This window comes from Vulpes vulpes, chromosome 12 (genome assembly GCF_048418805.1).
Source record: "Vulpes vulpes isolate BD-2025 chromosome 12, VulVul3, whole genome shotgun sequence".
Classification (NCBI taxonomy): domain Eukaryota; kingdom Metazoa; phylum Chordata; class Mammalia; order Carnivora; family Canidae; genus Vulpes; species Vulpes vulpes.
Genome location: NC_132791.1, coordinates 133,732,645 through 133,756,417, shown reverse-complemented (window position 1 = coordinate 133,756,417; position 23,773 = coordinate 133,732,645). Strand labels below are relative to the sequence as shown.

Sequence of the window (23,773 nt, the reverse complement as noted above, 5' to 3'; positions counted from 1 at the left end):
CATTGCTTTCAGTGATCGCTGCTGTCTGGACACAGCTTTAGTTCGGGATGAGACTAGGAGCCAGACTGAGAAGATGGAACCATAGGAAACCAGGGAGGCTCACAGATCAGACCCATCCACTGCTAGACCAGGATGTCTCACAATCCCTTCCCACACCCCTTCCCTACTTCCGAAGCGAGACAGGCTTAAGTCCATGGCAAAGGACTGCAAAGGAGGGGACTCCCAGAATCCAGAGCTCAATTTGGGAAGCCCTGATCTCAGGGGTTTCTAGTCACTGTCGAAGAAAGCTATTTTCCCTCAGCAACTTCCAGCCCCAAAACACAGCCCGGAACTGAGGAGGCAGGTTTCCATATACCTGGTTGTGACACAAGAGACCAGATGGGGAGAACTGAAGGTTGGGCTCATTCTCACAGTCTGGGGCATCCCTGCATCTTCCCACCTCCCCAGAGGGTGGTCCCTCACGCACACACACCCTGGGTTCTGTGGGAGTTTTGAAGGTGCTGGGTTTGAGTGACAAGGAAAAGGAAAGTTTCTCTAAACTCTAAAGCGTTGCTGTCCAATAGGATTTTCTGCAATGGTGGAAGTGTCCTTAATGTGTGCTGTCCAATATGGTAGCCACACATGGCTATTGAAGACTTCACATGTAGATAATGAGACTGAGGAACAGAATTTTAAATTTCCTTTTTTTGGGGGGCACCTGGGTGGCTCAGTGGTTGAGCATCTGCCTTTGGCTCGGGGTGTGATCCCGGGGCCCTGGTACCAAGTCCCGCATCACGCTCCCCACAGGGAGCCTGTTCTCCCACTGCCTATGTCTCTGCCTCTCTCTACATGTGTCTCATGAATAAAAAAATCTTTAAAAAAATTTTTTTTCTTCTTTTTCAAAGTAGGCTCCATGCCCAATGTGGGACTTGAACTCACAACTCTGAGATCAAGAGTCACCTGTTCTACCGACTGAGCCAGCCTAGTGCCCCTACATTATATTTAATTTAATTTCCATGTTAACAACCATATTTGGCTAGTGGCTACTATATTGGGCAACGCAGCAGTAGGCCTTGGGGATGATGGGTTTCGCCAAGCAGTAATGCAAGAGCAGCCAGGGCAGGGCTAGTACGAGTCCCCATCAGGCCCTGTGGGTGGCCAGCATTAGGAACGGGGCTGGGGTGCATGGGGTCCTCAAAACAACCACAGAACACTTCTATTGACTCTTTATTCCAGATGCACCTTTGTCCCCTCTTTTTCCAAGTTCCGCATCACACACTGATACCCCCACTCCTTGATGGTCTCCGGTAAGTTGCTGGATGCCTCTTGGCGCATGCGCCTGGGAGACAGAGCTTCACACTTGTCCCTGCCCACCGCGAACTGTCTCTGGCGAGCATCAAAGACCACATGCCCTACACGGGTGCCTGACCCAGGGCAGTAGGGCTTCCAGCTGATTTTCGGAGGCACTGACATCTGGCGATAGTTCTGGCAGGCTGAGGAAACTATATCCACAGGACGGTATACCCAGTCTTGGCTACCTGCTCGCCGGGAGGACGGCTGTAGCTCTATCAGCACAGGTACCTCAGAGAAGGTTTGCAGGTCATTGTAGATCATCACCTGAGGCTTAGTAGAGCTGGAGTTCTGACTAATGGGGACAGAAGTCCAGGGGAGGTGCTGTTCCACATCCTCCTTCTGAGGGGCTTCCTCAGGTACAAATGACTTCATCAGGCTCAATGTTGACTTTGGGTTCTGAGGTTGACCCAAGACTTGGACTGAGTCAGTACCTAGAACAAGGCCTGGGTTCCTGTGGTGGCTGGGATTCGGGATGAGGCATGAATCCTTGTGGTGGCCTGATTCCCCAATAGGGCCTTGAGTCTCGGGGAGGCGATGGTCTTGGGTAAGGGCTGAGCCCTTCTGAGGGCCAGGATCTTGATTCATTCCTGGGTAGTTATGGAAGTTTGGGTCTTGGGTATATTCTGGGCTCCTGTAAATTCCAATGTCTTGTGTATGGCCACATCTCCTTTCGACTTGAGTGGCTGATGCAAAGTTTGGATTCTTATGGAGATCAGACTCTTGAATAAGGCCTAGGCCCCTGTGGACTCCAGATTCTTGGAGGAGGCCTGAATTCTTATAGTCTCCTGAGTCTTGGGTAAGGCCTGAGCCCTTATGGAGACCAGAGGTTTGAATCAAACCTGGGCTCCTGTTGACTCCACAGTCTTGGGCAAGGTTTGGGCTCTTCTGTGGGCAAGAATTTTGGGAAAGGCCTAGACTCCTAGAGACTCCCGGCTCATGGACATTACCTGTACTCTTATAACCTCCAGAATCTTGAGAATGGCCTGGGCTATTATGGAGACCACTTGTTTGGGAAAGATCTTGACTTTTATAGAGTATAGCCTCTTGGTTTTGTTGTAGATTCCTATAGACTCCAGAGTTTTGCATAAAGCCTGAGCTCCTCTGAATGTCAGAAGTTTGGGGAAATGGTATGTTCCTGTGGAGGCCAGAAGGTTGGGTAGGACATGGGCTCCTAAAGATAGCTGAATCTTGTGTAGGACCTAGGCTCTTTTGGGGGCCAGAATCTTGGGTAATGACCAGATTCTTGTGAAGTCCAGAGTCTTGGGAAGGGTCTTGAGTAAGGCCTGGGGGCTTGCTTAGACCTGGATCTTGAACAAGGCCTGGGTTCTTACAGAAGTCTGGACTTGGGGTAAGGCCTGGGTTCCTGGCAACTCTCAAGTCCTTTGAAGGGCATGAAGTCCTTTGGAGGCCAGAATCTTGGTTGAGGCCTAGACTCTCCTGATGTTCAGGGGTTTGGGGTTGGATCGGGGGTTGGAAAGTCTTGGAGAACTGGGGAGGGATGGGGAACTGGGAAGAGGGGACAGTTTGAGAAGATGTGGAGGTCGGGGGAAAGGCAGGGGTCTGCATTGAGGTGGAGGGCTTCTGGTGGCCGGAGGGTTGATGAAAGACAAAGGACCTGGGAGACAAGAGAGGCAGAGACAAAGTGCAAGGTGGAGGAATGGCGCTCAGTGAGCTCTGGGTACTGGTTGGAAAATGAAAGCAAGGTTGAGAAGGTGTGGCATCCTTGGAGGAGACCAGGAATTTGGGGTAGACTGGGGTCTGAGAGTCTGTGTTTCTCCTCTCAGAACTGCAAGGATGGAAGCTGAAATAAGGGAAGGTCTTGGGCTGTAAGAACTTGTCTTTGGCATCATTTGAGATCTTCCATTCCACATTCCCCAACTCTAGGTAACCCAGTACGGAGCCTGTGGAGGGCTTGGCACTGTCCCCACTATGGTGTTTTAACGTTGGCTCAGCTGTATCAGAGCCACACAGACCCTGCCCCTCTTGGGGCCTGGGGAGGGTGCCTCCGTCCTTTCTGGAATACCCAGAGTTTGGGGGAGGGCACACATGGCACAAGTTCTGCTTGCCCCTACGGGCATTGTAGACCACATGGCCAGTGGAGAGGCCTTGGCTGAAGGCAGTCAGGGTAGAGGGAATAGGAGTTATGATGGGGGTATGGGTGGTGGCAGAGATGGGAACTGGGACAGGAGTGGTAGTCAGGGTCATGACCAAAGCTGGGGCAGGAGGTGGGGCAGGGGCTGGGGCAGGAGCTGGGGCAGGAATCCTGGCAGGGGTAGACATTGGAGGAAGGGCTGGGGCAGATGTGGGAGCAGGGGCCAGAGTGTGAGGGGCATGGGTATAGGTTAGATGAGCATGGGACAGAGTGCAGGCTGGGGCATGGGCTATTACATGCTCAGGGCTGTGACCCAGGGGATGGGCTGAGGTGTGCTCAGGGCTGTGGGTCTGGGCAGGAGTGTGCTGCTGAGTGTGCTCAGGGGTGAAGCTTGGGGAGTGGGTGTGCACCTGGACTGAGGTAAGATCAGGGACGTGGACCTGGGCGGGGATGTGCTCAGTGGCATGGGCTGGGGAGTGGGTCTGGGCTTGGGGGGTGGTGTGCTCTGGGGAACAGGTCTGGGCCTGGAGAGGGTTGTACTTGGGGGCTTGGGCTGGGGAGTGCATCTGTGCCTGAGGGAGCTTGTGCTCAGAGGCGTGAGCTGGGGAGCAGGTCTGGGCCTGAAGGGTGGTGTGCTCAAGGACATGGGCTAGGGAGGAGGTCTGGGCCTGGGCCGGGGCCTGGGCCTGGGCCTGGGCCTGGGGGGTGGTGTGCTCATGGCGATGGGCTGCGGAGCAGATCTGGGCCTGGGGCTTAGTGTGCTGGGGAGTGTGGGCTGGGGAGCAGGTCTGGGTGTGGGTGGTGGTGTGCTCAGGGGTGTGGGCCAGGGAGCAGGTCTGAGTCTTGAGGGTGGTGTGCTCAGGTGTTTGGGCCAGGGAGCAGGTCTGGGTGTGGGTGGTGGTGTGCTCAGGGGTGTGGACCGGGGAGCTGTTCTGGGTCTGGGCCAGGACATGCTCTGGGGCGTGGTCTGGGGTCTTGGTCTTGCTCTTGTGGGGCAAAAGGAGAGGGGCCATATCCAGCTTGCTCATCCTGGGTAACTGGGAAGGTGCCTCGTGCCTGGAAATAAAGGGGGTCCGGGCCTTTAAAACCGGGACCTGAGGGGCCTCCCCTGCTGCCATCGCCCCCTCCTTCCACAGTCCCCAAGGAGGGCCCAGGGGAGCCCCAGCATGTCCACACTGAGGCGGCATCCAGCAGCACCCAGAAGCCTTCTCTTCATTCATGTCTGGTACCCAGGAGTCAAGGTGGTTAGGGTGCCCATGCAGGAAGCCCGGGCGGCGGTGGAAGCGAGAGCAGACCCCCGAGCACATGTTCTTGGTGTCCATGGAGCAGCGCACGCACATGGGACGGCTGCCTCCGCAGCTGGGTTGCTTGTCTGCCGGGAAAGGCGGGACGGGACCAGGCCTGGGTTCCTGAGGGCCGGGGAAAAGGGGACAGGTTCCACACCCCCCTTGAGGCCCTGGAGGGTGGGGCCCGCTCACCTTTGGGGAAGAAATGATGGAAAAGAATCCGCAAGGAGCTCTTCAGGTGCCTCCAGAGCTGAGAGAAGCAGGGGAAGGGGGAGCCCAAGAGTGGGGTGAGCCCCGAAGCCGCCTGTTCAGCCACATCCCAGCAGCCCTCCCACCTCAGCCTCTTCCAGATCCCGGGGCGCCCCCAACCCTGTTGCCCGGCCACCGCCCTGACCAGAGTCACCACATTGATCCCCACGTTGAGCAAGATGAAGCTGCCCAGAATCAGAAGAATTGAGTCTCCTAGGTCCTGGCACTTCCTGGGGTTGGTGCCAGAGCACACTTGGGCTCCGTGGTGGGCTCGCTCACCCATGGCTGGGGGTCCCAGGATTAACTGGGCCCCCTGGCCCCCACATACTCACTAGGAGCCAGACTTCTCTGGTGCGGGAGGGGGAGAGGGATGGGTCATAATGGGGTGGGTGGTTGGGGTCACAATGAAGGCGGGGAGGAAACTGGAGGGCCTGTGATGGTCTGCCCTGGGAACTGGGAAGATCTGGCCTCAGAGCCCCGGGGGAAGGCCTGGCCCATTCCAGAGCCCTGGGGCTTCTTCCTGCCCTCCTGGCTCTGACCAGACGTTGGAATCTGACCTCACCGTGTCACGTGGGGCTGAGCCTCTGAGCCCGTTTCGAATTGGGGATGGGGGGCAGACCCCCAGAGCCAGTGCTCAGAGACCAGTGGCTGGGGATCTGCAGCCTTCAGATCTTAGAGCATGGTGCAGGACCCGGGGTGGGGGTGGGGGGACGGCCGTGCTGGTGGGATGGTGGGTCCCCATGGCCAAGAGGAGCCTCATGCCAAGGAGGGACGCTGGCTTCTTGCTTCAGGGAGCCAAGGGCCAGGGCCCAGGCTGGCAGGAGGAGTGCCGCTCCCAAGCCACAGAACAGCACAGTGTTTCCTGGACTCTGCTGCTCTTTATTCTTCTCTCCAAGCCCGACCCTGCCACCCGCGTTCCCCACTGGTCAGTGAAGCTTCCCGGTCCGGCTCCTGTGCAGGGAGGGCCTGGAGGCCGAGGTGGAAGGTGGAGGCAGAGAGCTGGCCCTCGCTCGGCTCTCCTGCACCTGTCGCTTCAGCTCCAGGCTGTCATACACCTGGTAGCCTGCATTGCCGCCTGGGTTCCTGCTGAGCGGCATGAAGGTGGGCTGGGCTTGGGGGGGCTCGGGAGCCTGGTCGGCAGACAGGGGCTGGGAAGAGTGGGGGAGCAGGGCCGAGCTGGGGGCTGGGGCCCGTTGGTATGAGGTCTCACCCAATATAGTGAGGGAGGCAGAGGCTGTTAGGGGGTGCCGAGCTGGTAGGGCCTCTGCCCATTCAGCCGCTCGGCGCCGAACCTCGTGGGGATCCCGGGAGCTGTAGCCCAAGTGGCCGGTGGATGGGTGGGGGCTGCGGTTGGGCTGGCTGTATGCATGGCTGGGGAGGCTCCGCCTGTGGGCCTGTGGAGAACAATGCTCCTGGGCCTCGGGCCGGGAGCCCCGGGGCACCAGGGCAAAAGGAGGCTCAGAGCCCTCGGTGCCCCGCCGCCACTGGTCCCAGGAGTCATAGAGCAGCTGGGCAGCCGAGGTGTAAGGGCTGTACCCTGTGGGGGCCCAGGAAGGGTTTGGGGGCAGCCGGCGGAGGGGTGGAGGGGAAGAGCCCCACTGTTCAGCCTCCAGATTGCCCCAGATTCGGGACTGGGAACAGTGGGGCCCATAAGACTGCAGCCTCAGTTCTGACTTGGCCTCCACACGCTTGGGCAGGCGGCGCAGCTCAGGGGAGAGGTAGAGAGAGGGAGGTGGCAGGCTGGCCAGGATCCCCCCCTGGCGGCCCCACAGCCCCAGATTGGAGGGCAGGCCCCTGTGCTGGTAAAGCTCTCTCCAGCGCCCCCAGGGGCACTTGGGGTGTGGGAAAGCCAGGTCATCCTCCTCCTCCAGGTAGGAGTCCAGGTCTTCCCCATCGAAGAAGGGCACGGGCCGCAGCTGTGACATCTTGCGGCTGTGATGGTGGCTATGGAAGCCTGAGCGGTTGTGCCGGACGTGCCTCCCGTTCTTCAGCCCCCACTGGTGGCTGCAAGGGTGGTGATGGTGGTCAGGGCCGCGGCGGGGGCTGGGGCGGCGACTGCGGGGGCGGCGTCGGCTCTGGGGGCGTTGGCAGCAGCAGCGGGAGTTGTGACGGAGGTGGTAGGAGGAAGAGGGGTAACAAGCAGGCGGGGCCATCTTCACCTCTACAGGGTCCAGGGTGCAGTGAATGTGGACATCTTGGGCCTTGGCTGAGAATTCTTTGGGGGAACTTTCACAGGCCTTTAAGATTTCATCTGGGGGTGACAAGAGTTCATGAAGCCCCAAGGCAATTGTCAGAAGATCCCAGGGTGGGGAACCCTGCAGCCTGGGTTGTGCTGATGGCATCAGGGGATGGGGGGACCCCTACCTCTCTTGCTGCCATACTTACTTTTCTGATTAATCCAACAGATCACCTTCTCTAAGCCATTCTGGAGCCCGTGCCACATCTGGGGGTAGGGTAAGGTGGGAGTGAAGACCAGGGGGCTCTCAATCCTTCCCGCCCCTACCCCTACCTGGCTCCCAGCCAAGACCACTCCTGCAGGTGGAGGTGGGCCCCCACCCTCCGCCTTCTTCACCCCTGGGGGCGGTCCCCCGCCATCACTGACCACAGTCACCACGTTGATCCCAATGTTGATAAGAACGATGAGGCCCAGCAGCAGGAGCAGTAAGTCTTCAGGATCCTGGAGATGTTCTTGGTGTTGGTTGCAGCACCCCACGTTGTCATACCAGAGCTGGTTTTCCATGGTGGGGGGGCCCTAGGGCCGCCTGGGCCGCCGCACCCCCCCACCAGCCCGGACCACACTATACTCATCCAGGGACCTAGGGACACCTACCAGCTGGTGAGGGTGCTGGGTCATAATGGGGCACATTGCGGGGAGTCACAATGCAGAGGTGGCAGGTCTTTTATCTGCTAGGCTCTGCCTTTCTATGGTCTTCGCTGACCTTGGCTGCCCCTTGAGGGGGGTCCCGTCCCCAGATAGCCCGGAGCTCAATCTGTCCCTGTCTCCACAGGGGGGGCTTGCTCAAATCAACACCTGATTCCTGATTTGAAGATACAGTAGCTATAGTCTTAAGATGGTCTTCTTCGTAGTGACTGAATCATCCATAAAGAAATTTCTCGGGATCCCTGGGTGGTGCAGCGGTTTGGCGCCTGCCTTTGGCCCAGGGCGCGATCCTGGAGACCCGGGATCGAATCCCACGTCGGGCTCCCAGTGCATGGAGCCTGCTTCTCCCTCTGCCTGTGTCTCTGTGCCTCTCTCTCTCTCTGTGACTATCATAAATAAATAAAAAAAAAATTAAAAAAAAAAAAAAAGAAATTTCTCCATTTCATTGTTCTTTTTTGAGACATTAAGGCAGCTTGTGGGTACTCTGCACCCATGCCTACCTGGGCCAGCAGCTAGGGTGACAGCAAGAGTCCCCTCTGGGGTCTCCCCACTCTGCCATTCCCTCCCTGGCCTTCCTATCATAATTCCTCTAGTGCCTATCCTCCCTACCCCTTCCTGGCAAAGGATTGCAGCCCTATGTGGTGTGGCCACCAAGGCCAGAGCAAGGCTGACTTCCACCACCCAGGTGCTTGCCACCCAGAATGTGCTCCCTCTCCTTCCTAACTACTGTCCTCCCACTGACCTAGCCCTCCCTGTTGGAAAACTGTCAGCTCCCTCCTTAAGAAAACCTCACAAGATGCACAATGCACAAAATAGATGTAATTGTTGATAGGACGAAAGGAGCCTTCGTTCTGAAGCAGATGCATCACTGGGGTCTGTGGACGTGGCGCCCTGGGGACCTCGAGTCATCTGTTTGCACCGGTGAGCAGCTTGGCAGAAATCAAGGAACAGCCAGTGCGCATTTCCCTTCGAGCCTCCAAACACACATAGTAGGTGCTCAATATGTACTCACTGAAGGGAATCAGTCGACTTAAAATTATCACTACCGGTGCTTGCATATAAGGGAACAGAGAAGCAGGCTGATTCACAAAAGGCCTGTCTTTCCACATTCCAGGAATCCATCTGCTACAGAAGGTGGGGTCCAGTTCCTTCGGCCCAGGCACACTCACATGGCTTCTCACTCCCAAGTGCACACGTGTGTGGACATGTGTACACATGGGTGCATGCCCATGTGTGATGCCAACTATCTAGGAGTAGGGTAGGGTCTGTGTATCCCTGCTGTCCATGGATGGAATATTCTGATGAGTTCACACGGCAGACTGAGGAAGGTGAGGAGTCTGATGGGCCGAGCTGACTCAGTGCCCAGAGCGTCTGAGACCATGAAGCTGATGCCTGGTGTCTCTGTGACCACGAATAAGTCACTTGCCTTCTCTGAGCCTTAGTCTCCTCATTGGTGACAGGCAGGTACTAATCAGAGGAGTTGAAGTCACAGAGGGAAGCCCTTGAGGATGTGCTTGGGGTTTGCTCCTCTGCTCCGACCCTGTACCTGCTCATGGGCCCTGGACTGGGGAATTGCGAGGGCCTGGATGCCCTCACACTCCACTAGCCCCCCTCAAAGAAACCAGGGCTTAGTGGAGAAGCACACCACGCCTTGTGGCTGCAGCCCAACTCCGGGCTCTGGCCGAAACCGGGCCACCAAGGGGCTAGGACCACGGGGCTGCTGGGATCTCTGTTCTAGCGCAGGTCTGCCTGAGGATCTGGAAAAGGATTTGAGTGTGGGGCTGCTTCAGGCATGTAAGAAAACATGAGAGTGCCAGGTGGGAACCTCGGGACCCAGAAGGGGCTAGGAGCTAGGGGCAGCTGAGAGGTTGATGAGGGTTCGGAGGGCCCTGGAGGCCCCGTTGCCAGAGGGATCCTTCTCTTGGCAACTGGGGCTCCCTGATGCTGTGTGGGCCCTGGCACCCCCCACACCACCACAAAGCACCTCCTCTCTTCCTTTTATTGTCGTCCCAGTCACCTCTCTGTCAGGGAACGGTACACCCAGTCCTTGCCTATCTCTTCAGCATTGCTGGATCTGGAGCCCAGGGGGTAACAGTGAGACAGGGCCTCCACCTCTCGGGTCAGCTCCTGGAGCCGCCGCCTCACATCACGGGCATCGTACACTACACGGCCCGAGGAGCGGCACCGGGGGATGTCAGGGACGATTGCTGGGCCCCGGGCAGGCGGCGGGACAGGAGGGGCAGGGGCGCATTGCTCCTGCTCGGCTTGGGCCCTGGGCCCTGCTCCGCTGTTCTTGTGGCTCTGCGTCTGAGGGCTTGGGGGCGGGGGATTCACGGGGTACACATAGGCCTCTAGGCCCATCTCTGACTGCATCTCGCCTTTCAGGGGCCTGCCTTCTATGGTCTGCTGGAAGCGAATGGTCTGGGGAGTGGGCTCCACAGCATCCTGGGGCCAGGGACCCCAGAAGCCCTTTGTGGACTGGAAGCCTTCCCAATCTGCGGGGTGATCCCAGTTGTGGCAGCAGGCTGCAGGGTGCTGATGTGGGGACTTCTCCTCGTCGTCAGTGTCAGGGGCCCAGGCTACTGGGCGGTGGGCGCGGCGGCCTGAAGAGCCTCGATGGCGGTGGCGGCGAGTGGGTGGGGGAGTCACAGTCATTTTCACAGGGTCCATGGTGCATCGAAGGTGGACTGCAGGGGTGCTCTGCTTCGGAGGCTGGGTCTGCTTCCCAGGTGAGGATGACTTAGAAGCTTCTGCAGATCAAGGAGAGGCGAGAGGCTGGAAGAGAGGCTGGCTCCTACAGGGATGGAGGGGTAGGGTGCCAGGTGTTGGCGGGGGAGATGCTGCAGCACTATGGTGTCTGAGAGGGGAAAGCGGGAGGGGAAGGGGCTAGCTCAGGGTCAGGGCTAGATGGCCTGGCCTGGTTTCTGCCTCTCTGGTGTTCCTGGCCCCCCACTTACCTTTCTCATAAACAATATGGAACACTTGGTGCAAGAAGCCACGGAGTCTGCGCCAGAGCTAGGTGAGGGAGGACACAATGACTCTGGGCCGGCCCTGGCCACCAGGCCTCCCGCCACCACCGCCATCTGGCCAGCACCCTCCCACTTGACCCCACCCTGACCAGTGTCACCATATTGATGCTAATGTTAATGCAGATGATGAGGCCCAGCAGCAACAGGATGGAGTTGCCCAGATCCTGACAGTTGTTGGTGTTGGAGCTGTGATATGAGGCCCATCCGGGCCGTGGCCGCTCAGCCATGGCCATGGGGGTCCCTAGGGCCACCGGGGCCCCTAGGCCCCCGTCCCACACTGCACACAATATTCACGAGTCTGCCTGCCTGTCCCAGAGGCTCCTGGGGGCAAGCGGGTCACAATGATGCCAGGGTTCTCCCTCACAATGTGCCAAGAGGCAGAGTCTTGGGCCCCTGTGGATGACCCTCCAGCCTGGGCCCAGGCCTTGGCAGAGGCTCAGCCCTTCACCTCGAATGCCTGTCCTGTAAGCCAGTCACTTGGACTAGCCCATGAGCCCTGTGGCCTGTTTGTTGGCCCCCATGAGTCCCAGCCCATTCCTTCGCACTGGGCTCAGGCCCCGGCACATACCTGGGCCCTGATCAGAACTTCCCACACGACCCTGCTACCGTGGCAACCTGACCCCAGCACCCATTCCCCCCTTTCCCTCGGAGCTCTAAGCAGCTCCCAAAATGGGCTGCAGGCTCGGATCACCTCCCTCTCCTCCTCACTGGCTGGAGTGGCCCAAAGACTCGTTTCTCAGAGCCCCCCCACTCCCCTTCCACTCACCCCTACGCCACCCCCATCACAGCAGGCACAAGCCAACAGTTAAATTTTTATATTTACAATATTCTCTTCATCTTTTGCCAGGTTTAAAAATGTGTACAGAGCCGCAACGGGTTGGAGTTAGGGACATGGGATTGTCAGGGGATTGTTCTGGGGAGAGGGGCTGGGCATTGGAGTCCGTGGCTGAATCATGGGGTCCCCCAGCCCCCCTCCCATGCCCCAGTTTGGGGGGCATCTGTCTACAGGGTTCAGGGCCCAGGTCTCTAGCATTTAGAGGGCATGGCTGTTTGGAGAGGAGCTAGACAGGCAAGGGAAGGGGTCAGAAAAGAATTTTCTGTGGGGTAGGTGGCAGAAGGGACAGGAGGCAGAGTTCTGGGGAGCCAAGACCAGGGATTCTGGATCTGGGTGTCAGTGGAAGACAGCACCCCACCCCCTACTCCAGTTTGGCACTAACAAACTCACAAAACACCAGCAGAGGAGGATACTCCCTCACTGGCGTCCCTTAAAACCCTTCCTGACATCGTCCTTCTCCCCAGAGGCCCAGACCCTTTCTCCTCGGGTGGTGTCCTCTCCAGTCACCTCACACATGTCCTTTCAAACTGTCCCTGCTGCTGTCCACCCTAGCCCCGTCTCCCACCACCCCCGCCACCTGTTCCTCGGCACAGCTGACCTCATTCCCCAACCTGTCCTGAGAAGCCTTTGTACCCCCTGCCTCCTCCCCTGTGCCTGCCCTGTGCCCTCCATGCCTCTTTCCTTGAGCTCAGGCAGCTGAGGGATGGGGGCCCGGCAGGGTCCAGGCAGGGAACGGCGGGCTGAGGGGAGAAGGCGTTCTCACATTGAGAAGAGGGAGACAGACATGGGAAGAGGGACACTGAGGCAGAGACGGGAGGAGTGAGACAATGTGGACGTAGGAGAGACACAAGCGAGACCCCCTTTCACTGCCACTTGCCTCCCTGGTATCCCACCTGTCCCTACATTTACCTGCCCTGGCCCAAGACTGGAAAATCCTTGGCACATTTGGGGGGTCTTCCCCCCCATACCCCTCAAACCCACCTGACCCAGTTTGGCACGGATGAGCAATGGTCTGAGAATGGAGGGAAAGGCTGTCCTTAGACCCCAGTGAGGGCTTTGGTCAAGCATGCATGGCCTCTGTGGGTGGCACACCACGCCCCCAAACTTGGCATCTCTTTGGGGAAGAGAGGGGCACCCCTCCCAGCTTCTTCAAGTCTGTTCCCACCTGCTGGGTGGGGAGGACCTAAGTGCTAGGCCTCAGGCCTGGGGCTGCCTGGAAGTGCTGGAGAGGAAGGGACTGTCTTCATGGGGAAAACACACATCCACACACAAGAACATGTTTGCACTCAGAGTGTGTCCTGGACCCACGAGACAACACTTTCCCAGGCTGCACAGGGATGCACGGATCTCCTCCCTTCCCCCCACCCGGCAGGGAATCTGTGTCTGTCTGTCTTGTCTGTCATCTGTGGGAGACGAAGCCTACCCAGAGGACGTGCTTCATCTGACATGGGCCACGGGGGATAAACATGCTTCGCTGGGGGCAGAGGGGGCGGAGGGCTCTGAGCGGGAGGGGGGGGACGGCTGATTTCATCGCTACCTTCCCAGGCACCACCCTGTGTCGTCTGGTGGCCCAGGGTCACTGTCCGCCAACTACGCCACTTCCAGGGTCTCCATGGGGTGTGGGAGGGGGAGGAGGTGAGAGAAGGCATGAGGGAACAGGGGTCTGGGGTACAAATCCCCGCAGAAATTCTTTGAGGGGGCCAACATGTGTCCAGGGGGGCAAAAAAAAACCCTCACCCTGCACATGGGAAAACACACCCCCTTGTGAGAAAGCACACCTCCACGCTGCCACACACCCAAGACTGGTGTCCCAGTGGAGGGGACCGAGTGCCCCCCAGTTGTTCCAAGGCCCAGGTCCAGAGAAGAGAATGGGCCTCTCGGCATGGGAAAGACACCCGTGGTGGTGAGGACGCCCATGTCCACCTGGCGCCCCTCGCCACTGGAGCCACACCGCGGGGTGACACGTCCAGCGCGGTGGCCAGGAGCCTGCGGCGGCCAGTCCTCCTCCCTGTCTTCCGAGCGGCCACCGCCCGCTGGCTGGGGGCGCGGTGGGGGGGCAGGGGGCTGCGGAGAAGGGCCCCCGCCCCCACGCCGCCCCCTATACCCGAGTGGTGGAGTGGGGGTGCGGGAGCGTGTTGTTGTGGCCGGCGGCGGTGGGGGGCGGCGGCGGGAAGGGCCCGAAGGGGTGCAGGGAGGGGGGCGGCGGCGGCGGCGGCCCCAGGCCGCTGGGCAGCAGGGTCAGCGCCCCGGGGGCCAGCAGAGGCACGTCGTCCGGCGCCCGGCGCAGGGCCAGCGTGTAGTCGGGCGGGCAGGCGGGGCGCAGGGCCTCGGCGGGGTCCGCCCCGACGCCCCCTGCGCGCTTCAGCTGCAGCGACACCAGCTCCTCCTCGGGTGGCAGCTCCCGGCCCGCGGCAGGCAGCAGGGGGCCCCCGGCCGGCACTCCCGAGCCCGAGCCCCCCGGGGGGCTGAGCCGCCGGCACCGCAGCTCCTGCCGCCGGTCCCGCTTGTAGTAGAGCGCAGCGAAGGCCAGGATGTTGAGGAAGAGCAGCGAGGCGCCCACCGCCACCGTGACGCTGAGCTCGGTGGAGTAGTCCCGGGAGTCCCCGGGGAAGCGGTCGTAGGCCCGCGGGCCCGGTTCGGGCTCGGGCTCGGGCGGCAGCGTGGCGGGCGGAGGGGGCCGGCGGGTGCCAGAGGCGCCGGGAGGCGGGCGCGGCGGCCAGCGCGTGGCGTAGGGCGGCAGGCGCGTGGTGGTGGTGAAGAGCTCCGTGTGCAGGTTGTGCAGGTGCGGCACCAGCTCCAGCCAGAAGGCCACCTTGTTGGCGCGGTAGTTGTCGCGCACGCGGGGCTTCAGGCCAATGTGCAGGTACTGCTTCTCCTTGCTGTTGAACTTGCTCCACACCACCTCCTCGAAGCGGTTGGGCTTGGTGTGGATGAACTTGGTGTCCTGCGGCACCGGCTGGTTGGGGTCGCTGCGGGCACAGGAGGGTGGGGAAAGGTGGAGTGAGGGGAAGGCTCCGCAGGAGGGTGGGGAGACCCACAGAAAGGAGGCCCGAGAGAGAGAGCGAGTGAGAGCGAGAGCGAGAGAGAGGGAGAGGGAGAAACTGCCAGAGGCAGGCAGGGATGAGGGCAGAGGGGCAGAGATGAAGAAGGGGCAGAGATAGGCAGAGATGAGGGCAGAGGGGCAGAAATGGGCAGGGATGACGGAGGCATAGAGAGAGGCAGAGAGATACCAGGTGAAAGAGGCTGCCTCTGAGATTGAGTGAGATAGACACATTTAGGAACAAAGAAACAAAGGACAGAGACAGTCAGGGGGAGACCAGCAAGAGAAAAGCAGACACAGGGGCAAGAGTCAAGGGAAAGGCAGAGACATCAGTGGATTTGAAGAGAGAGACGTAGAGAGAGTGAGAGACACAGACACAAATCCTCACAGATACACAGCCCAGAGCATCAGATGCAGAGCAGAGTGCCAGGAGAGACAGGGGAGGGAGGAGGGCAGGAGAGACAGACCTGGAGCCAAAGCTACCCAGGGAGCACCCCTCCCCCAACAAGGACAGGCCCCTAGGATCTGACTGCTGAATCTCCAACAGGAAGCTCAGTGCCTGGCACAAAGAAGGTGTCCAGCAGGTATCTGGGTCAACAAGGCAATGATGGAGGAGTGACTATGAGGAGTGAGGGATGGGGCACTGAGCATGGAGGGGGTGTGTGCCTTGGCCTGCAAGTGGAGGGGCCCACCCAGCCCCACCAGCCGCCCTCACCCAGTCTTGGCGAAGTTGGTCCAGTAGGTCATGACCACAGCGCTGAGCATGACGTCATTCTTGGAGAAGTTGCAGGGGAAGAGGTCGGTGGCACCCACCATGGGCACGCCAAAGACATAGGGTAGCTCGTCCCCGTGTGCTGCGTCTGCCCACTCGGGCCGGCCCTCAGCCTGGCAGTGGTGGTAGAAGGTATAAAAGTAGACGGGGGACTGGTAGTCAGCGTGTAGCTTGGCGGTGGCCACAGCTGGTGCCACCCACTGGTGGTCTGTAAAGAGCGCCAGCAGGGTCTTTCTTCGCATCTCGCCATTGTCCCGGTCGGCCCAGTCTGTGTACATGAACTTGATGGTCTCCCGAAGCACATCCTTGCCCTCAGGGTAGCCATACAGGTTGTCCACAAAGTTGGAGACGGTAAAGTCAAAGGCGCTGGCAGACACGCCGTCCTCACTCTCTGCGGAGTCCTCCACAAACTTGAGGCCTTCTCCTTGGTTGACGCCAATAAGCATGTCATAGTTGAGGAACTCTCCCTGCTGCATGAGGATCTCGGGGTCATCGGGGACGACATCACCGTCCACCACGGGCCCAAAGGCGATGTGGTAACTGGGGAAAAGGGGTCAGGGTCTCAGCACCTGCTCCCCGGCCTCCTCTCAGTGCATGGCCTGCCTGGCCTTCTGCTCAGAAGATCCTTTGCACCCCTCGGTAAAATCTCCTGAGTCCTCAGGGTACCTGGCCTCCTGGGAAGTCTTCCCAAAAGTGCTCTGTGGCATCTGCGTGCACTTTGTCTGGGCACCTCCACTCAGGGAAGGCTTCCCAGAGGAGGAGGCAGGGCTGGCAGAGGGACCCAAAGCTCACATCTCCTTACCAAGCGGAATGCCTGTGGGCACCTCTCCCCATTAACCTCCTGGGAACCAGCAAGGGAAGGGAAGGCCTGGCCCCAGCCCTCTCCCACCCCCATACCGGGCGGGCTGTACATCCTGGTCCACCAGCTCCCGGGAGGGCTTCCGGCGCAGACACTCCACGGCTTCGGTGCTGTCCTCACGGTCGCAGCCCACTTTGGCCGCCAGCAGGCGCGTGTACTTGAGTGGCTGGTAGTTGACAGACCAACTGGAAATGGCAGTGCCGCTCTGGGCGATGGCCTTCTGGAACAAGCCTGGCAGGACAGGCAGACCTCAGGTAAGGCCACATCGTTAGCCCAAGGTGGGAAGAGGGACCTGGGAAGGGCCAGAGTGTGGGAAAGGGGATGGGAGGAGGGGCAGGCTGAGGGGTCGCAGGTACCTTCTGAATGGTGAGAGAGGATCAAAAGGTTGACACAGGAAGCCCCTGCCCCAGATCCAAAGATGGTGATGCGCTCAGGGTCACCCCCGAAGTGGGCAATGTTTTCACTGAGCCATCGCAGTGCCTGGATCTGGTCTAGGAGTCCATAGTTGCCTTTTGCAGCCTGGTCCCCGGTGCTGAGAAAGCCTGGAAGCAGACAAGGGAAGGGGCTTCCTGGGGGTGGTCAGAGCACCCTCGCCCCCTTTCTGGGCAGCTCAGTGCAGCCCAGAAGCCATTCTGCTTCTGCTGGGTCTGGAGGAACACCACCCCTCAGGGCCCCCTCCCAGGCTCCAGCCCCGAGGGTTGGCGGCCCACCCTCACCGAGCACCCCAAGCCGGTAGTTGAGCGTGGCTACAATGACGTTGCCATAGGCGGCCAGGACGGAGCCATCAAACATGTTCCCGGTGCCCTCCATGTAGGAGCCGCCGTGGAGAAACAGCATCACGGGCTTCTTCCCCGAGTCCCGGATATCTGCGTGGGGAGGGGGTGGGCGGTGGGCCAGGGTCAGGGGACAAGAATATAGTCAGACCAGAAGCAGCACCACCCAGCTCCCAGGCCTGTGGAGGACCAGCCTGGAGCTCAGGGGACATGTCACTCCCATCCCTGGGGGGCAAGACCGGATTCCCCTCCCTCCCTCCCCATCTAGCCCTGGCCAAAGGCCCCACCCCACCTCCTGCTGGCCTGCCCGGCACTTCCTCAAATGCCAGACAGACCTTCCAAGAAGCTAGAGGTGGGGGGGACCCTCCCCAGGGCATCTGCTGGATCCAGGGGACTCCCTCCCCACACACACACAGCAAATCTCCTTCCTGCTCCTAGGTAGAGCAAACTCCCAATGCTGGCACTAGTGCTAGAGATGCTGGAAGGGTCCAGGCAGTTCCTCAGACTTGGGTCTCAGGTCCATGTGGTGGCCTGGTCTGTGGGTGAGGGGGTGCCAGCCTAGGGTCCCTGGGGGCTTGGTCTCCTCCCCGCCCTAATTCCTTTCTAGGTCACCTCCCCAGTTACCATGGCAACCCCAGCCTAATTACTGTGGCAGGAGGAGACAGGGTGGGAAAGAGCCTGCTTGATAAAGCCAGGGTACAGTTCTTTAGTCTCAGACCCACCCCCCAAACTGGCCTGACCCTGCACTGGGAGCCCCTCTTGCCACGTCCCAAAAGGATCCCATTAATCACTGCCACTGAGGAGTCACAGATTCCAGAAGAGGGTGGGAGTCTGAGTGGGCTTGCCAGGGTCCCCAAGGCCAGTACCCTTTGTTACAGCCCTCCATGATTCAGCCATGGCGCAGGGCTGGGGTCACCCTTGGCCCACTGCCCCTCCTCTTCTTTGACACTTGCAATCTCTGACTAGCCTGGGCATTCAACAAACCAGAGCCAGGCCTAGGCCTCCACGGCCAGTCCCCAACGGCTCTGCTTGCCTCCCTCCTCCCACTAGAAACTTTTCTCCTGCCTGCCTGCTGGGTGAGCCCACAGGATACTAAGACACTCGCCTCCACCCCTGCAGGCAGCTTGCAGCCTCCAGTCTCTTAGGACCTTCTCTGCCACCTCCCTCCACTTGGTGGGCTCCACCCTCTCTGTGTCCTCTCCAAATCCTGCTCTTCCCCTGGTTTCAGAACCTCTGATGGCCTTCCAGCCAGACTCAGGCCGGAGTCTCCTCCCTGCCAGGCCCTCCTTTTGCCTCCTTACTTCTCCCCACTCCTCCCCACCCAGCACCTCCACTCCCGGTGTGGGGGGAGGGGGGGTCGGAAAGGGAAGGAGCAGGGAGGGGACCCTCCCGGGCACCAAGAATTCAAAACCAACAACAAAAAACAGGATCAAGAAAGAAGAAAGAAAGAAAGAAAGAAAAAAAAAAAAAACCCAACAACAACCAAAAAGCCAGAAGCTCTCGGGGCAGATTCAACAAGAAAAGAAAAAACCAAAAACAAAAAAACCAAAAACCAAAAAGATCCGTGTTTTGTTTTGTTTTGTATTTTTTTGTTTTTTTGGAAAAAAAGAAAAAAAAGAAAAAAGTTCTTTGCATTTATTTTTTTGTTTTTCAAAATTTTGTGGTGAAACTTCAAGATATTGGGCCCTGTGTTCAAAAATTTCCGAATTCTTTCATTTGCTCCAAATGTTTGTGTTTTCTGCATCTGACAGGCTTTTGAAATTGTAGCAGGTTTGTTTCTGATGTTTCAATTAGGTCATCAATTTGCCAACTTAAGATATTTTTTTCGAATGTAGTTTTGCTCCGAATTAAAGTTGTTTTGTTTTGTTTGTTTGTCTCAAATGTTACATTTCGCAAGTTTCCAAACAGTCCAAATTGCTGTCAAACTCTAAACATTTTATCCAATTCTTTGGTGTGTGTGGTTTTTGTTTTGTTTTGTTTTATTTTTTTTTATCGGACATTTCCAATTTCTTTTCTCACTTATATTTTTGGCCATGTTTAGCTTTTCTTGTAGATTTGCTAGTGGGTCCAACATTGTGTTCGAATTTCATTTGAAGTTTTGAAGTTTTCGTAATTCTTTTTTCCAATTAGTACAAATTTTTCTTTTCTTTTCTTTTTCATTTTTAGTTGGGAGGGAGAACAACTGAGGGGGGCCTTGAGAGCTGCAGGGGGGCATTTAGTTAGGGGCAGGGCCGTGAGCATCCTCTTTATCAGCAACCACATGCAGCAGCGGGATTTTTAAATCTACCTGTGTCTGGCGGATTGAGCGTCGCCTCGTCACGTTTTTTTGTGAGCGGACCTAAGACCGGGAACACAAAACAGAGAAAAAAGGACAATTTTGTGGGGAAAGATGGGGGTCGGGGGAGAGGTGGTGGATGGGGAGGGGAGGACAGGAAGCAGAAAAGGGGAGGGTGGAGGGCAGAAAAAATAAGCCAAAAAAAGCAAAATTTGTTTGCAAGAAAAAGAAACCAAGAAAAGAGAAAAACGTTTCTACAACCCAAATTTGTTCCCCTCCCCGGAAAAAGTCATGCCCCAAAGAAAAGGCTGGTTTTGGGGGGATGGGGTGCCTGAGTGGGCTGAGGCCTGTTTTAAGACATATTGGCTTGGCTTGTCGAAGTGTTTGCTAATTGCTGGAAATGAAACGGTGTTAGAGGTGGGGTGGGAGGGGAGGGGAGGCCCACCCTGAGCCCTAGGGAGACCAAGGCCAGCTGTGCCACCAGGGCCACCACTCACGCAGGCCCTCTTTTGGCCAGCCCAGTACCTGCCTGCTCCCCCAGGCTGAGAGGGAGGGGCTGGGCAAAAGGACCCATCTGGAGGGCAGAGCAGAGCGCAGGATGGAGTTGCCCCCCCGCCCTCCGCCCTGCAGCTCACAGCCCCTGCTTGCCCTCTGCTCCCCACTGGAGGGCTGGGGCTAGGCCAGCTAGGGCCGCCTGCACGCCCACCCGCCCAGTCTCTCACCCCAACAGCATTCCTCTTCCATCCGCACTCAGGGGGCCTGGCTTCTCACCCCACCTCCCCGATGTGGGGCGAAGCAGGGAAAGGGGTCATCAGGTCTTGCCCTCCATCCACCTCTTCCCTCTGCACCCCCAACCTCATCCCCTACCCATGGCTACTCTCCCCCCACCAAGAATGGTCGGTCAACTTCCCACCAGGGGCATGAGCACCTCTTCCCGACATTGCTCTAATGCCAAAAAGTCCCCCTCCCCAATTTGGGGTTCAGTCCACAAAGAAGGAACAGGAAACACAGTGCCTTGAGCGAGGCTGACACATAAGGTGTCAGGAGCTGCTGGGAGGCACAAACTGTTCCTCTTGTCAAGGAGAGGCCCCAGGACTGGGCTCAGAGTTTGGTTCCAGGCTTCTCTCAGAAGGGGGAATGGGTCAGGGGCCGATTCTGGAACCCAGAAATCAGAGGGGGTCCCTGCTGCAGATTGGTTTCTCTCACTGGCATGGGGAGGGATGGGTCGGCAAGGCCCAGGCCAACCTCTGCCAGGCTTCTCCCAATTGGTGAGGATAGTCCCAAGGGACCATTAGGATTAGGGTCTGTTCTCTACAACAAGATAGGAATGGGGATGAAGTCAGGAGGGCATGCGGTGAGCGTGAGAATATTGTGTGTGTGTGTGTGTGTGTGTGTGCACGTGCATGCACGCGTGTGCGTGTATGCACACGTGCCTGCCTGAGTCAACCTCTTCCTTGCAGAGTTGGTGTGAAGATTTAGTGAGATCACCTGAATGTGTCAGGCCCCAAGCAGGTCTGTGATAAGCGATGGTTAAAAATATAGAAGGTGTGGGCATAGGTGGTGTGGGGGCAGGGTGGACATTGTGTGTGGAGGTGTTGGGCTGGACAGCCCGCTAGGGGGAAGTCCTGGGAGGATGTTCCACATGAACATAAGGGTCGAGGAGATAGCCCCCTGAGGGGGACACAGGCATGAAGAGCCTACATGGAGGTGGGAGGGTGGGTGGAGAGCCCATGAGTGGAGAGCATGGTGATGGACAGTCTGTGTGGAGTCCCTGGGGTGAGTGATTCACCTGCCATTATGAAGCGCAGGCTGTTGGGGTAGGTGGCCCATGAGAGGGCAGGGGGATGTGGAGTGGATGGCTCTCACCTGGAGGGTATGGTGGTACTGGGGAGGCCGTGTGGAGTGTAACGGAGTAAATAGTCTACTGGGGTACTTGGAATCTGGATAGGATTGGAGTGGATGCTACTTCTGTGTGTTGTGGGCAGGAGTTGCTAGGAGGCATGGTTTCCATGGGAGGGGTATTACTGTGTTAGGGTGCATGGCTGGTATGGGGAAGAGAGGGTGGATGGTTGGAACGGGAGGTGCTGGGAGTGAGGCGTTAGCATACTTGATCTGCGGGTTGGGTGTAGGGTTGCTAGGTGTGTTGTCAGAGCATGGGCTATGATACAGGTGATCTCCAGGTAGAGTTGGGTAAGTGATGCTTGGGAAGCGTTGAGGGTGTTGGGTACTGTGGTATGAGTGGCCACGTGCAGGCATTATTGAGGCAAAGGTCTCTGGGTGTTACTAGGACACACAATATATATCTATGGACACTGGGGAGCATGGGTCTATGTGGTGAGAGGGTACACAATTTCAGAGGCACTGGGAATTTTGATACATGGGATGATGGAGCACATGGTCCGTGCATAGGTTGGTTGGGTACATGACCCGTGTGCTGAGAGGTTGAGATTCCCAGTGCGTAGTGGCCCTTTTGTGGTGGGTATTGGGTGCGTACAGGGATTCCTGGGTACCAGGCCTGTGTGTGCAGTTGGCAGAAAATGGCCTGTGGGAGGTGCTGTAGTAGAGGGTCTCTGTGGAGATGTTGTGTTCTGGGGGAGTGATGGGGAGTGTCAGAAGCATAACCTGAGGCCATTTATGAGGCTGGGCTTTGGGGCCCGCTAGAGTCCTGCTGAGTACCTCTGTTGTAGACATCTGGAAGGTACCCTGAAAGATACTGTGTGCTGAAGGTTGGCTAGTGAAGAACTTTCCGGGGGAGTGTGCTGGGGGCCGTGAGCACCGTGGCAGTGACCTGGGGAGAGCTCCTTTACAAGGACAGCGGCTGCTGAGCCTCCTGAAGGGAAGATGTCTTCAGGGGGATGGGCGTGCTGTGTTGTGAATGGAGGGGCCCTCGACAGGGAGCTTCCTTGATTCTTCAGGGGTGCTCATGGGGGCCTAGGGGTCAGAGCTCTCCAAGGAAGAGGTGCTACACTCGGGTGAAGTGCCCTGAGCACAATGTGACAGATGGAAGTGTGCCCATGCACACTTGGAGGAAAGGTGGAGTCTCTGTTGTCCAGCAGGTGTAGAAGAACCAAAGTGTCCCTTGGGGACAAGCCAAGGCCTGGGGCTGGTAGGTGGGGCAGGGCTGGAGCAGGTGTCTAGGCAGAGGAGCGATGCTTCCGGTGCCTGGTGGCCCTTGGGGCCACACCATGTGTGTGCCTTGGCGGGAATGGGGGTCTACACTCCCAGCTGGGTACCTATGGCTCTCTCTGGGGGTGTTAGTCTGTGGACGGGTCCCTGGGGCTGTCCGGCAGACCCCAAACTGCCCTGGGAGGGACTACATCCCACAAAGGCTGGGTTCCGGGTCTAGGCCCTGCAGAAGCCTGGGGGGTCTGCGTGTGCGTTTGTGGGCAGTGTCCACGGGGCCCGGCCCAGTGCCCGTGCCCTTACCGTCCTCGGTGGGCACGTAGAGGTTGAGGTACAGGCAGTCCTCGCTCTGGTTCTGCACGTAGGTGGCGGCAGCTTCCAAGTTGTCGGTGAACCACACAGGCAGCATGATTGAAGGCAGCGCGCCGTGCAGGTTCTGCGGGCAGGCGGGCGGCAGGGTGGTGGCGTTGCGCACGCCGGGCCACGAGGCGGGGGCCTCGGGCGGCTGGAAGCGGCGGGCGCCCAGGGGTGGCGTGGCGTAGGGCACACCCAAAAACTGCACGACCGGACCCAGGATCTCGTTGTTGAGCTCGCGCCGCACGCCGCGCACTCGCCCGTAGGCCGTGTTCACCACCGGAAAGCGTTCCTCCCCGAGGCTGCTGAGGCCCAGGCCTGGGCTGCCCGGGGTGCCGCCACCGGGACCCCCTCCCCCCCGTTGAGCCCCTGCCAGCCCCACCAGACACAGCGCCAGGAGCCACATGCTGATCGGGGGACCCCCCCTCCCTCCCCGGGACCCCCCCCCTCGGAGAGAGAGAGAAGGGGGGGAGAGGGAGGGAGGCCCCCCCTCGCCCCAGTAGGGAGGAGGGGGCGGGGGGAAAGGAGGGAGGAGGGGGGCCGGGAGGGACCTGGGTTAGACTGGACAGAGAAAGGGTCTGTTCCTCTCCATGGAGGGGGCAAGGGGTGGGGAAGGGGAAGGAAGTGGGAGGAGGTGAAGGTAGGCCCGACCTGCAGGGAGGAGGGACAGGAGGAGGAGGGTAGGCCAGAGACAGACAGACGGACAGACAAACAAAAATACAGAGAAGTGGAAGAAGGGAAGGGGAATCGGACAGGGCAGACAGAAGGGAGCGGGGAAACAAGAGACAAGTGGTTAGTGACTTGGAATTCAGACCAAGTTGCCCTCCCTTCTTCCTCCCTCAGGTCCCCTGGCATCCCCCCCATCCCGGAAAC

General features: G+C 58.7%; 4 protein-coding genes across 5 annotated transcripts; all 4 read right to left on the bottom strand.

The window, feature by feature from the left end:
* Window positions 1-1,250: 1,250 nt before the first annotated feature.
* Window positions 1,251-5,242, bottom strand: SPEM3 (SPEM family member 3). Its single transcript, XM_072731951.1, is given in 5 exon segments — window positions 1,251-1,289; window positions 1,291-3,545; window positions 3,738-4,796; window positions 4,903-4,960; window positions 5,105-5,242. Coding segments are annotated over 5 exon segments (3,549 nt in total).
* A 590-nt stretch (window positions 5,243-5,832) lies between these two features.
* On the bottom strand, window positions 5,833-7,786 carry SPEM2 (SPEM family member 2). Its single transcript, XM_026005187.2, has 3 exons — window positions 7,562-7,786; window positions 7,345-7,402; window positions 5,833-7,210 (listed from the first exon to the last, which is right to left on the bottom strand). Exons 1-3 carry the CDS (start codon window positions 7,697-7,699, stop codon window positions 5,886-5,888), a joined length of 1,521 nt encoding a protein of 506 aa, XP_025860972.2. The 5' UTR covers window positions 7,700-7,786; the 3' UTR covers window positions 5,833-5,885.
* Window positions 7,787-9,853: 2,067 nt separating this feature from the next.
* SPEM1 (spermatid maturation 1) lies at window positions 9,854-11,120 on the bottom strand. Its single transcript, XM_026005206.2, has 3 exons — window positions 10,959-11,120; window positions 10,798-10,855; window positions 9,854-10,590 (listed from the first exon to the last, which is right to left on the bottom strand). Exons 1-3 carry the CDS (start codon window positions 11,100-11,102, stop codon window positions 9,854-9,856), a joined length of 939 nt encoding a protein of 312 aa, XP_025860991.1. The 5' UTR covers window positions 11,103-11,120.
* A 2,145-nt stretch (window positions 11,121-13,265) lies between these two features.
* On the bottom strand, window positions 13,266-23,447 carry NLGN2 (neuroligin 2). Of its 2 annotated transcripts, XM_072730136.1 has the most exons (7): window positions 22,850-23,447; window positions 19,436-19,486; window positions 17,092-17,241; window positions 16,732-16,917; window positions 16,414-16,606; window positions 15,460-16,056; window positions 13,266-14,673 (listed from the first exon to the last, which is right to left on the bottom strand). In XM_072730136.1, the coding sequence occupies exons 1-7, from the start codon at window positions 23,304-23,306 to the stop codon at window positions 13,803-13,805; spliced, it is 2,505 nt and encodes an 834-aa protein (XP_072586237.1). In that variant the 5' UTR covers window positions 23,307-23,447; the 3' UTR covers window positions 13,266-13,802. The 2 variants fall into 2 exon arrangements, with proteins under 2 accessions (XP_072586237.1, XP_072586236.1); XM_072730135.1 differs by lacking the exon at window positions 19,436-19,486 and having other exon boundaries at window positions 22,850-23,428.
* Between the last annotated feature and the right edge of the window lie 326 nt (window positions 23,448-23,773).

Coding starts and splice junctions, on each gene's coding strand:
- SPEM2 (XM_026005187.2), bottom strand. CDS start 7,699: ATGGAAAACCAGCTCTGGTATGACAACGTGGGGTGCTGCAACCAACAC. Junction 7,403..7,561: donor GGATCAACGTGGTGACTGTG/GTCAGTGATGGC, acceptor CCCTACCCCCAG/ATGTGGCACGGGCTCCAGAA. Junction 7,211..7,344: donor CTGTTGGATTAATCAGAAAA/GTAAGTATGGCA, acceptor TGTCACCCCCAG/ATGAAATCTTAAAGGCCTGT.
- SPEM1 (XM_026005206.2), bottom strand. CDS start 11,102: ATGGCCATGGCTGAGCGGCCACGGCCCGGATGGGCCTCATATCACAGC. Junction 10,856..10,958: donor GCATCAATATGGTGACACTG/GTCAGGGTGGGG, acceptor TCCCTCACCTAG/CTCTGGCGCAGACTCCGTGG. Junction 10,591..10,797: donor CCATATTGTTTATGAGAAAG/GTAAGTGGGGGG, acceptor CTTGATCTGCAG/AAGCTTCTAAGTCATCCTCA.
- NLGN2 (XM_072730136.1), bottom strand. CDS start 23,306: ATGTGGCTCCTGGCGCTGTGTCTGGTGGGGCTGGCAGGGGCTCAACGG. Junction 16,607..16,731: donor CCTCTCTCACCATTCAGAAG/GTACCTGCGACC, acceptor CTGTCCTGCCAG/GCTTGTTCCAGAAGGCCATC. Junction 14,674..15,459: donor ACCAACTTCGCCAAGACTGG/GTGAGGGCGGCT, acceptor CTGTGCCCGCAG/CGACCCCAACCAGCCGGTGC.